The 13,533-nt window shown below is 40.4% G+C and overlaps 1 protein-coding gene across 14 annotated transcripts in view; it reads right to left on the bottom strand.

Annotated features, from left to right (window-relative positions):
* The window catches only part of TNRC6B (trinucleotide repeat containing adaptor 6B), a 144,561-nt gene that overhangs the window by 41,516 nt on the left and 89,512 nt on the right, over positions 1–13,533 (bottom strand). For 11 of the 14 annotated variants that reach the window (XM_027879378.1, XM_027879369.1, XM_027879372.1 and 8 more), the window contains 4 exons: positions 12,428–12,449; positions 10,458–10,802; positions 3,330–5,657; positions 1,884–2,042 (listed from right to left, as the gene is read on the bottom strand). In XM_027879378.1, coding sequence (XP_027735179.1) covers positions 1,884–2,042; positions 3,330–5,657; positions 10,458–10,802; positions 12,428–12,449 — 2,854 coding nt within the window. The remainder of the gene's footprint in view (positions 1–1,883; positions 2,043–3,329; positions 5,658–10,457; positions 10,803–12,427; positions 12,450–13,533) is intronic. The other 3 variants (XM_027879375.1, XM_027879376.1, XM_027879377.1) reach the window with 2 other exon arrangements.

The raw sequence follows: 13,533 nt of genomic DNA on the forward strand, positions 1-13,533 counted from the left end.
ATATACACTATGATCCTGACTTTACCTACCTGACCGTAAGTTATTTTTATGCACTGACAACTCTCAGGTTTAAGATTCTTAAACATGAATCCAGAGGACAGTGGTGTAAAAAAGGACTTGTATTCGTAACATCTGCTTAATTTTTTGCATTTGTTGAGTGAGGAGGTACTAACAGCTACAGCAACCAAATGAAACTTTCAAGATAATAAAATAATGATATTATAGAAAACTGAACTTATTCCTACTTCTGCCAGAGAATTACTATGCAGTGTTGATAGAAAGATGTAAATCTGCTTTTTTAAACAGGTGGATAATGATCTATGTTTCCCTTCTTTGGCTCTAAACTCTTTCTTTTCTAATCACTGCTAGTTTTGGTATCCTGTCCTTACCTCCAACCATAAATTATGCCTTTGCAGGTTCTTTGTCCCAATTTCTTCTTTTAACTTATCCAAGACATTAAATACAGCCCCTTACCCCATTGAATAACACAGCTTTTTCTTTCACTCCTTCTGGGTGCCAGTTAGAAAGGAGTTGAGAGAGCAGTCACATAACACATGAGAATGAAGATTTCTGCTCTTAACACTGCTGTGGTAGCACACCATAGCCCAAACTGGAACAGCCATCAGAAAAAACTTCCTGTATTTTGCTCCTCTAGAGCTGGGGACAGCTTAGGTACAACAACAGCACGCGTCTGTTGCAGCTCTTTGGTTATGGCACATGTGCACATCAGTCAAGGATAAGCAAGTGATCGTGCATAGTCTTAAAAGACTATATTAAGCATTAACAAATGAACAGAATTTTCAGTGGATCACCAGCATTTCAGAAGCCCTTATTTTGTTCATATTTAGGTACCTTTTTACAGGTAAAAGACATCCATCTAAAAACAGCTTAGCATTCTCAGAGGAGCCAAGTTTGTGTGGCAGGCACAGGAAGCGCTACAGCCATCCACAAAAGCCTGTTATAATGGTAACGCTAAAGAAGCAAAGCTTTTTTGCCTGGTTTTGTTTCATAAATGGCCACATTATTTAGCTGGGGTGGGAGGAAGGGAGAACGACCCAATAGCATATAATCTACAGAGCACTTCATTTCAAACAATTACATGTTGCAAGAGCAACTTTTTAAAGCGGGCATCATCAGTAGTTCCTACAGGAAACTTCACATCCCAATGTTACTGACTCTGGCAGTAACATTGCTTTTGTTTGTCGTTCTTTCCTTAAAAAGACTGAAATAAAAACTGTACAAACACCTTACATCACGAAGAATAATATCCACAAAAATAAAACTTTCAATACAGCAAAATTTTAACTTGGAAGTAAATTTTCAAGAGATTTCAACATCTCCTTCATGAAGAACACTGTTGTAGGCATTTGGGTTCAACTATAAATTTCAGTTTTTAATAGTAACAATTTTTCACACTTATACAATTAAAAAATCAATTCAAAGACAAACTGCATTATCAAAGCATAGATTTGCTTTATATATTGTAATGGCCTCCACAGTGACATCTGTCAGCACTGTGCATTCCTTCTCCTAATATGATTGGAAAAAGTAACCTATCATGTAACAAGTTTATAGGCCAAGTAACAAGTGGGCAGAAAAAAAGGAGAAAAATGCACATTTCCTCACTGAGAGTATTTCAGCACTTCCAGAATCAGAGCTGCCCACTAAATTGCTTAGTAAAGAAATTTTTTACTACCATAAAAGACAAAGTTTCAGTCATTTGTAAGCACCTAATCATTCATCCATGAAAACCTTACAATGACATTCAACATCACTTCTAGGCCTCAAATAACAACTCCTCCAGAGGTGACCTACATCAAAAGGCCAAACACTAAAAATTTGCAGGTCTATCGCAAAGAAACTGGTATCTGGCCTATACTCACTAGATTTCATGGCATTCGGGGCGTTGGAAGGTGCATTCCCCCAGCCTGTTGTCGATGCTCCTGTATCATCTACTTCACCCCACCCGGGACTGGTTTCATTTGGCTCACCCCAGGCGGACGTACCATTATCTGGAGCAGGTGGAGTGCTTTTGCTCCAGACTGCACAAAGGAGAAAGAGGTTTCATTACAGACTGTTTAGACAACAAAGTCTTTACTGCAGTGCAGCACTACGTCATTAATCTACTGCTTCCTTCTTTTTGTTGAGATTCCCAGTAGCATGGGTGCAACAGAACTGACAATCATTCACACCAAGTTTAGAGTGGGCACTGACCTCCAGGGATGGAAAGGAAGAGAATGCTATGATGAGTAATACTTTTCCCCCAGGTTAAACATGAACCCCACATCTAATACTGTCCTCCTATCTGTGAACTTCTGTGACTAATTACAAGCATCTAACTCAGGGCTTCTATATACTGAATAAAGATAAAGGACATATTTGAAGTACATATGAAACCAAGATAGCATTCTCTAAAGTGTCTTTGAGTCAGAGAAAAGATTATATAACAATAACATCTTAATATACTTCTAGGCTATGTAAATTTTCTTGTCCTTATTCCTAAGAAGAAAATATCTTGCAAAGTATTCTTTATCATACAGCAAAGCCAAACTGAACTTAAACAAAAAACTGAATCACAGACTTGCTCAATTTCAAGTGTTAACTGATTCAGAGCAAAAGGTTTTTGACTAAAAATTAAGAATTTCTCCCCGTTTCTCTAGTAATTAAATATAAAAAATGCGGTTTAGTCCAGAGAAGAGGAGACTCAGAGGAGACCTCACCCCCCTTTACAACTACCTGAAAGGAGGCTGTAGCCATGTGGGGGTTGGTCTCTCTTCTCAGGCAACAAGAAATAGGACAAGAAGAAACTGTCTCAAGTTGTACCACGGTAGGTTTAGTCTGAACATTAGGAAAAAATTTTCACCAAAAGCATTGGAAAAGGCTGCCCAGGGAAGTGGTTGAGTCACCATCCCTGAAGGTATTTAAAATACCTGTAGATGAGGCACTTACGGATATGATTTAGTGGTAGACTGGGTAGTGCTGGGTTTAAGAAGTTTATGGCTGGACTCAAAGTTTTTTGATTCTGTAATTCAATTTGATTCTGTTTTTCAGAGCTCAGATTGAAGACGCAGATTTGCCAGCTAACAAACATCTTTTTTACTCGTAAGCTGACCAGTACTCAGATCACAGTTACTGAGGCACAAGCAGCAGAGGATTGACTGATTCAAATTCTAAAGAAACTTTAAATACAGAACCAAATATTTAAATAAGAAATCGGTTTTCTCTATAGAATAAAACTATCAGGAATTGGAGGCTACAAGTGTATCTCTAATGCAATAAGGTTACATTCAGATATACGAGCTTACTGAAGGAAGAAACAAGACTAGTACCTGATGCTTGTGATTTGCTAGTCATTGGAGTAGGCAGGCTCTGCTCCCGTGGGGCCTGTCCTCCTTGTGAGTTCTTGTCCCACAGATTCACATTCTTGTAGTTATAACTGCTAGGATCTCCCCATGCTGAAGTGCCATCATCGATATCCATTTTTCGACTGATTGACTGTGGAGAAGGTTCTTCCCAGCCACTAGGCTCCTCCTCTTTGGGGGCAGCTGGCTGTGGTCCGCTGTTCCAGTTCGGGTTTGGAGATCGCCCATTACTTGGAGTTTGGGGCGGTGGACCCCAGGAACCAGAAGACTCCTGCTGTTGCTGCTGGTGCTGTTGCTGCTGCTTGTTCCAGGAGTTGGGCTGTCGACCCGTCTCGTTCCACGTTGAAGTTCTTTTACAATCATCCCATCCACCCTTTGAAGCAGCGCTTGTATTTGCACCATTACCCCAAGTTCCAATCTCATTTTGCCCACCTTCACCCCACCCAGACACTGGCTTGTTTCCTGCACTTTCCCAGTTGCTGTTTTTTGTTTGGTCAACTTCCTCTCCCCAACCGTTCTTTCCAGAAGACCATCCTTGATTAGGTTGCCGTCCACCCCACCCCTGATCCTTACTAGAGCTATCATTCCAAGAGGAAGATGACTTTTCTTCTTGCCTTCCTCCTCCCCAATTAGAAGAATTGGAGCTCTTATAGTCATTCCATCCTCCAGTATTTTTGGGGTCCTTCCACTCCGTTGGGGTTGAGAGCTCACCCCATCCAGACTTGTTTTGATTGCTTTGGCTGGGTACATCGCCCCAGCCCCCTGAGTTCTTTGTCTGTGTGGCAGAGCTCTCCCACCCCTCAGTTCCTTTATCAGACTTCCCCTCGGGTCGTGGCATCTCTTCAATATCCCACACTGTATCTTGCTTAATTTGAGTCTGGCCCCAGCCAGTGTTTGAAAGCACTCGGGGGTCCAAATCAGTCCTGCTCAGCAAAGTCTGCAGGACTGCCTGGCAATCAGGATGCGTAGGCCTGTATGATCGGCGTCCAGAATTGTGACTGTCACTACTTCCTGCTTTGTGGTTGCTTCCAGTGCTTTGACCTCCAACCTCACTTCCTGCAGAGCTGGAAGATCTTCCCCAACAGGGAGCCTGGGAATTGCCTTGGTTTTCAGGAAGAGGGTGGCCTTTTTGATTGTCCCATGCTCCAGTGCTAGAATTTGGTTGGTTTGGACCACTCCACTCTCCAATCTTCAGTTCATCAGACCCAGACAGCTGTTTCCATTCTCCCTGAGAGACCCCAGATGTTAATTTGTTCCCTTCACCCCACTTGCTTTCATTTGCATGCTGAGGGCCAAAGTTCCAAGACCCACCACCCGTAGACCGGTTATTGTTATCCCAAGAATCACTTCTTGACCCATTAGATTTTTGAACAGAAGCTCCTTTCCAGGAGTCCTCTCTATCCTTTCCATTGTTCCCGTGGTTTCCAGAATTGCTCTGCCCAGAGACTGTGTCAGTTCCAGAAGACGCCCTAGCTGTACCCCAAGATCCAACACTCCCAGTCTTTCTTTCTCCAGTGCTTTGTGAAGGGGTGTCAGTGCTCCTGGAAGGGTTCCCCAAGCCCATTTCAAAGGGCATTCCCTTATTCTCCATAGGGTTTGGTGAACTTAAGTTCAAGGAGTTAGTGTTTCCATTTTTTGGTCCATCAGTGTTATGAATTTGAGCCTGTTCTCTGCCAGAGACAAAGTTAACACCCGCATTTTCCATCTTTGACTGCTGTTCCCTAGAGGTCTGACCTACTGTGCTAATCTGTGCATTGGAGCTACCACTATCAGATTCCAGAGTTCCTTTCCTAGAATTGCCCTCTTGAACCAGTGCCGGCCAAGCAGATGGGTTGCTATTTGGGTTGAAGTTGCTGAAGCCAGAACTGGGACTGATTCTATCTTGTCCACTCAAGTTCCTCCAGTTACCTAGTCCATTGTTACTCTCGGCAGCAGGGTTGGAAGATTGAACAGATTTAGCCTTGGGATCAGATTTCCAGGCCCCAAGATTACATTCGTTTCCAGCGCTTCCAGACTGGCACTGGCTTCCTTTTCCTTTGTTATTAGTGGTGCTTCCTGGCAGAGTGTTCTTCTCCAAGCCAGGGTTCGAGGCACTGTTGTTATCGGTGGTGTTTTCGGAAGAAGACTCAGCATCTTTGCTGGCAATACAAGGCCACTCTTCCATGTCAGACCCGTCTACAATCACCTTGTCCCAGATGTGAGTTGGGTTGGCGTTGGTGCCGCTGTTGGAGGAGGCTCCAGGACCCCAAGTGGAATTTGCATAATTTGAAGCAGCAGCACCTCCAATTGCTGAATCTAAAAGAAAACCAGAACAAAACAACAAAATAACACCCAAGAAAATCATTAATAAATAGTATTATTTACAAGCACAAAACATCACCACTGATGTCTTCATTAACAAGAACCCCTCCCTCAAATGTGTAACAAAGTTGCTCTGGAAGAAAATCAGGCTGGGAAACCTCACTGAAAATACTGATAAAAAAATTACAACAAACTCCCCAGAATTTTTTTGCGGGCATTTGAAATCACCACTGACTCGCTACTTCTGCCAACAGTCCAGCTTTAAGTTCGCAGCTAATGAACACTTTTGATACTAGTCGTAGCCTTTTCAAATACCCGTTTAAAATTATACTATGTATAGAACAAGACCGTGTGTACCTATTCATAGGCATGTGTGTTTACACACAGCTGTTGGTTTGCTCCTCAACTGACTCAAAGCAACTACAATTTATTACAGATCAAATGATAAAAGATTGAAGACAGAAAGCACTAATGAATATATAAAGCTGAAGAAGTTTGTCCTTCAGCTTCATATACCTTTTTCAAATCAATTTTGCTACTGGGACTTAGTTTCAACCGTTTGCAAAACAAATAAAATTAGTTCCAAAAGCTACCATAGAGTCAAGAGTCCAAAGCTATGCAAGTTACAATTTCTATGTAGTGTAAACACTCAAGCTGTATTCAGTATCTAACTGCCTCACATTTTGTCACTGCTTTATTTATCTTAAAAACCACAGTATGTGGTTTTGCGAGCAGCTAAGCTCATCTCTCTGCCACTGGATGGAGGCTAGTAAGAGATCTCACTTTTCTCTCTCAGCAGCTCTCAATTCCCCAAGTTTCACCTCTCACTTGTGATGGCAGTCAAGTCACTTAACTAAGTCAACTGCACTCTCTAACTGAATGCAAAATTGCCCACTTTCTGTTAGGTTAAGTTTTTGCTGGCTTAGCACATTGTATGAGGTAACCTGCAATTTCAATTATTCAAATTCACTACAAGGAAATCAACAGAATGAACAACAACATACAGAGCCCCCTTCTTTCATTTGTAGTGAACTATTACTATGTCCTACGTGGTATGACATCGCACGCACAAGATATTTGTATAGTTTCTAAGCAGACATAAATTAACACAGTGCCACAATAGATGAAGCCTATGTCAGTGCTGACAGCATGATGCCTACACGTATGCAGACACATTATCATCATTAGTTTAAAACATCAGCCAAGATTCCCTTGCCATCCACATTGTTGCCTGATCCTCTAAATAATTTAACTCCATTAGAATCTCAGTGTTGTTCTCTATATAGGGTTCCACTCATATTTCCTCTGTATTTTTAATCCAAGGGATCCTCAACTACCCTCACAAGTTCCCAGTGATAAAGACTAAATACTCTCTCTTGGACAAAACCACATCCAGAACCATAAAATATTAGTCTTATTCAGTTATCCCACTTATTTTGCAGAGCATAAACTCCACAGTAACAGCTGCAGCTGCATTCATACCTGGATATATACTGTAACTACCAGTACTGGCTCATATGACAGCTTCCACGCAAGTAAGGCAAACAGCTTAAAAAACTGTGCCTCTCTGCCTTGATTCCTATGTAATATATTAAAAACTGGCAATTTCTGATTGCAAATACTTTCAGTAGAAGACAAGAGCAGCTTTCAGTGTCTGTCTGAAGCTTTCGGTTCATTAGCTTAAACAATCAACATCCACTGAACGCCTTCAAATTCCCCTTCACGGAGAGCCATCAATAAAGATCCACACTTCACAGCAAGCTCTGAACTCCCTCATAAGCTTTGAATATTGATGAATAGTAGTTTGTCTTCACCCATTAAACCTCAGTCACCATGATCCAAAAGACCAAGAAGTTCCCAAGTACATTCTGTTCCTTCTGTTGCCTTAACCTCAAATGCAAACTTAACAATAGCAAGGAAGTATGACTCTACTGGTATTTATATCTATCATTTAGCACAGAGTAACCCTTTTTTCTCCTTCCAGTTAAAAAATCCTTCTGATTAGACTGATCACAGGAAGAGCTTAAGAAGGGCAGACAAAGACAAGCTCAAAAGACCGCAAGGTTGCTTGCTGTCCACTGTCTTTTGAACTTACAAGTGATTCAGCAACTGAATGATGCACAAGCAGGTACACACTTAGCAGGACCTTCAAATCAGTAACTTTAACAGAGCATTTAATGTCTGTGAAAACATTCTAAAAAATATTAAGATTGTGATGCTTGCTAACATAGTGTGCTAGGACACAATTTAATGGATTGTTTTATAAAACCAGCATCCCCTTGCTATATTTGACAGTGCATCAAAATTCTGGCACTCTGGTTTTGTTTAAAAGTAGTGGGCAAGGAATCTTGGTTCTTAAATGGACTCTTCCTTAATAACAAACATGCTGAAAATGAAGCTTCTGATCTGACTAAAATGCAAAAAGTTACTAGCAAATGACTACTTTTAAGAAGTCCTGAAATCAAGTGGCAATTTTGCTGTGAGAGTGAGTGGTGGACCTTAAGAGGAATGTTGTGATTATTGAAAGACTTTCACCAATAAAGTATTTGCTTTATTGTCCCAAACTGTCTTCCATGTCCTGCATTACTGGTATTAGAAGAACTACATAGAACACCTGTCACCTCATCCCCTGCATTGGTATGAGACAATAGTAACCTTAGTGTTGTCTTTCAGGGCACTAGTTTTGCCATCTTACAGAAGGATTTCAATACTAGTAGAAAAAAAATGGATGTAAAGAAGGATTATGTGTTGACTCTTTATATTAAAGCCTCACCAACTCCATCTGTGGCCATCTGGTGAATATAAGAACACGAAGGAGTATGTAATCTGCACTATCTTCCCCTTTGGGAACCTGCTTTTTCAGGTGGGATGAATTAATCACAGCATCAGTGCATATATGCCTGATTGAATTGGGTCCAAACTGAAATTCAGTTTATCAACAGGCAGGATCTCGGGCTAAATGATGTGCGAGACAGATAGCAATACTATACTGCCATAAGCACTTTGAGGGAGCGCCCTAAGTGACAGCCTGGTCTTTTTCTTGCCCAGCTGCTCATTCCCACTCCTCTGGCACACCTACTCTCACATGCTAGCATGTATGTTCCCAATGATACTCAGTTAGGTGAATTAGTAACAATCACTCAGACTGAAATTAGGTTTTAAAGAACAATCTGAACAATTTTAATACAAGTCAGCTCCCCAGCTCAGCTAACTGCATTATAGTGCAGAAATGTGGATGGGGTGAGGCAGGACTGAAGGACCCGTACCTTTCATGGCACTCCTGATTTACATCAGGATAAAGCAACTAACCACTCACTGGCTAAAACAACTATATAACATCTTAGTTGTTAATGCATCATTAATCTAAATATAAAAATATGAGAGTTCATAATATCAAATTTCAGCCTCAGGAAAAAAACAAATCAGGTGTCAAATAATCACAAAGAACTCCAAAGTGGTCCTCATATAGTACACCTAACAGCAAAAAAAATGCTATTCATGAGAAGTCTTGAAAACTTTTAGAATGCTTCACTACCACAAATTCTCCTTAGTCAGTCTACTACAATCACTGTATACCAAGGCACAAAGGAAAGACATTAGGGTGGGGTTCCCTCCCCCTTCATTTTTCAGATGATTTATCAAAATCAGTTATCTCTAAGACATCTGTTTTTAGACTGATCAGTTAAAACTTTGCCATTATAGTCTGACATTCACTCTGCCCGTTATTAAATAGTGAACAAAGACAAGATAAATAATCTGTCAAGTAGAGATTTGCTACACAGGAATTCAAATACTGAAACCACAAAACAAATAGCATTATTAATTTTCCTATAATCCTTTTTAATAAGGACAACCATCCCATCTAGGGTACTTGATTCCAGAGTTACAAGCTACCTCTGTTTTTAATTCTCAGCCACAAAGAACTATAAGAAGTTTATGCTCCCCAAGACTGTGGTAAAAAAATCACCATCCCATTGATCTGGCACAATTTTCAAAGGCAAACTCAGACATACTGGTATTATTATTTTCTTCCTTTTGACTTTTAAGTATTTATTGACACCCTTATTATTAGAATTGAAGTTGTCCTTGACTTTTCAGGTCACCTAAGTCTCTCATTTAGCAGGCAGATATCTTGAGTGGAATTTTGTTTGTTCTACTATTATAATTTAAGAAGAAATATTACAGCTACTGCAATTCCCTAGTGATACAAAAAACTGAGGAGCAGCCATAACTTCCCCATGCTCATAAAACAATCCTTAAAATCAATAAATTTTTTGAAATTCAAAGTAAACGGAAAAGTAAAAGCAGGACAGTCACCATTTGTATAAAAAGGCTTATATAATTAGAAAAAAAAATGATTACTACTTAAAGAAAAAAAAAAAAGTCAGGAGGAAAAGGACCATCCGTCTGTTTCATCCAGATGAGAAGTGACAGACATCCGCCCTTCACAGACCTCGCATCTATCTACACATCTGTTATACTACTCAGTGACAACCATAAAACTGTTTATTCATGCAGTGTGTTTACCTGGCTGGGGATCATTTCTGCCACCCATCAAAACCACACAAAACATACTTGGAAAAATTACTCTTTTTCTTGTTCCATCTAGTAGTAAAAATTTTACCAACTGCTGCCAACAGCGAGAGAAGTCTGCGTGCTAAAATAGCAGAAGTTCACTCTCCAAAGCAATCGGAGGAGTTTCATTATATAATGATATGCCCGTGCACAATTTTAGTCATCCCTCTCCTGCCACGCACAAACACTTGCTCACTTAATACTCTTACTGTTACTTGCCTGTTGCAGTCCCACTGTCGCTCTGCAGCAGTGCTCCTGTCACTGGTTGTGCGTTGTTTGGGTTTGCTCCTGGTGCTGTTGGGGGGGGAGGCCCTGCTCCACCCCCAAGGAGCATACAGGATGGCGGAGGGGGCTGCCCACGTTTCAGTAACACTTTGTGGTCCTGCTGGCAACGGAATCGCGGCGGCACCTCCCGAGGCATGTAGCGGGCGGCGCTTGGCGGTTGTCCGTTCGGCACTGCCACCCTTTTGGCATTGTTGCCACCATTGACTGGTGGCGATGGAGAGTTGCCAATTGGGCTGGCAGCCACTGGTTGGCTTAAACTTGGTTTCGTCACTTCGGGCACTGAAAAACAGGGAGAATGAAAATCAGAAGGTTTTCCACTTAAACCTGCGTTAACTACAAGAACTCATTGTGACTCTCTCCTTTCATTATTTAATTCCTCTCTGAAACATGGTGCAGCTTCAGTCTTACCAACAACCAAGAACAATTTAAATTAAAGAAGCAGGAATAAGCAGTAGCAGCAGACTTCAGCTCCCATGTGCAACTCTGTAGTCAAGGATGAAACTGTGCCCTCAGCAAGCATTTCACTTTAAGTCTAAAATTTCTTGCAAATGTAAAGTTGGCAAAGAATACCACCCTAGACAATGAGTCATTTCAAAATACGAGCAGTCAAATGTAACTGGCCCCACCTCCCCTCCCTGTTCCCTTGTCTTCAGTTGTATTTTGGATTATTATGCATCACTTACTAGACTACACAGCCATTGCTTAAACAAACAAAAAGAGGGGAAATAACCCACCTCCTCCTGGATTCAGAGTTAAGAATTTTGAGTTCTCTTAAATAAGGCAGTAATAGATGACTCTCACCCCCAAGGCACTCATACATACAGTGACTGTACTGGGCTCGCCTAAAGTTTCCCAGCTGGTCACCAGGTGCCCCTGTAAGCAAGGACAAGCTGCTTCTGAGGGCTATTATGTATTGGAGAAGAAGGAAAATACAAACAAATCCTTGAGGTGCCAGCATCACCCAAAATTTGAGTCCCTTAGAGACTCTAGACTCATGACCCCTTACACTGGCCATGTGCTTTTTTGAAACGCAGTAAAAAATTTTTAGCCAGTCACCTAGAAGGTGTTCAGACATCAGACTCCAAAGGCAAGGAAAATTTAATACACCTACTCCAGCCTTTGTGGAAGATTTATACAAGAAAGTGTTGTCCAGAAACCATTCCCCAGCAAAGTAAGAATAATCAGTAAAACTTTTACTCTTAAAACCGTGGAGATCAACACAAGTGAGCCTCTCTTTGTCAACACGAATGCATTATTATCCACATTTTACTGGTATAAGGCTTTTCTGATTTCTCTATGAAGGCTTCATTGCCCAAACCCCAAAAAGGTACTGTTAGCTGTAAAATCAAGTTATTACCTTAGTCCTTTTCTGTCAATAGTGGTAGTTTCTCCTCACAATTTACAGAAAACTGATATACAAACCAAGATTAAATATATTTTTACATCAGCTAAATTGTTTAGTTTAACTTTCAGGATGTTCACGCATCAGTCCTGCCTTATCTGTTGGACTACTATGTGCTTGAACTTGAGTTTTCTGAAAAAAGTAATGTTCACCCTTTCTGGTACCTCACCACAAGTAGTACTTTCCCAGTCTTTCATTCAGTTTATACGGGCAGTTTCAGCTTCGGTTACTTGTCTAACACCTTTGCAGAAGCAAGTATTTCAGCTAACCTATCTTATCCACAACCCTCATTCCTTCTTCAAATATTTTCATGCTGACAACACATGAACAGAACAGTTTCAGGTTCTCTATTTCAATCACCGTAACTTTCATTTCTTCTGAACACTCATCTTCAGTATTTCATTTTGACTCGTAATTTCCCTTCCTTTTTTAACAGTTTTGATCAAGGTCTGAATCTTAGCTCAAGTCAATAAAAATACTCCTTAGAATCAAAGATTCTTACCTTTGGTTTTTTGATCTGTGACCTGCAAATTAAGAGCAAGAATGTAAATAGAGTTTTCAGAACCTCAAAACAAACACTGAACAGGCTGTGCTAAATCACAACCTTATTGTATTAGCACAAAAACAACATTTGTTGTTGAATGAATATAAACAGCTGACGAACTACAAGTCTAAACAGTAGCTGTCGTTATACACACATAAGTTTTCCAAAGTGCTACAACTCTTGTAATTCCTTTGCCCAATGCAGAAACAGTAATTACTTCATTCATGATGATTTTAAGTATTCATGCCCTCCTCAGCCCAAACATGGACTTCCAAAGCACAAATAAACATGTGCTACAGCACTACAGTTCTTTCAGATTCTGGAGGTGAAGTATTGTAGCTAAAACGTAACACCACCTTCCTTCTATGAGAGTATCCATCCTCACAGAGAACTGCTGGGGCTAGCAAGAATAACCACAGCAGTCTGTCTCTCTGCCATCTTCCCATTTCACCTTTCCCTTTAAATCTTTTCCAAGAAGAAATTCTAAACCTTACTGAATTCATTGCCACAACTACAAAAAGTACCAGCAACACCTATAAAGGAAATCTATTGAATGCAACAAGAAGTTAATTACTGAAATGAGCATTCACGCTGGCCAACATACCCAATATGGGTTTTGCTGTACTACTACATTGTTTCGGCATAGAGGATTTCAAGCTTGTAGAGACAAACACACCACTGGTATATTCTCTGGAATCATGTGTATTGTAGCATGTTTTGAACCTGTCCATCAGGAGTTCCACTGCACAATAATGAAAAAAACCTAAAGATCATCATGTGTCAGGTTCTATGACACCTATTCTTAATTGCTGAACTAGTCCATAATTCTGGAAAGCACGCAGTGACAGTATAGCATAATGAAAGCACAAGTAAAAAAGCAGTTTACTGTTGAAATCAACGAAGCCAGAACTCCTTTGTATGGTAAAGAATAAAAGGACAAACTGCACTGAATTGCTACTGCATCATTTACTTTACAAAGATGAAAACTGCAATATGCAAAGTAGAACATTCACTGTAATAAAGAATCTGAAGCATTGTAAGTTCACAGAATTACATAATCCAAA

Source organism: Empidonax traillii, unplaced genomic scaffold (genome assembly GCF_003031625.1).
Source record: "Empidonax traillii isolate 1590-97213 ecotype Southwest subspecies unplaced genomic scaffold, ASM303162v1 scaffold55:size2822071, whole genome shotgun sequence".
NCBI lineage: Eukaryota > Metazoa > Chordata > Aves > Passeriformes > Tyrannidae > Empidonax > Empidonax traillii.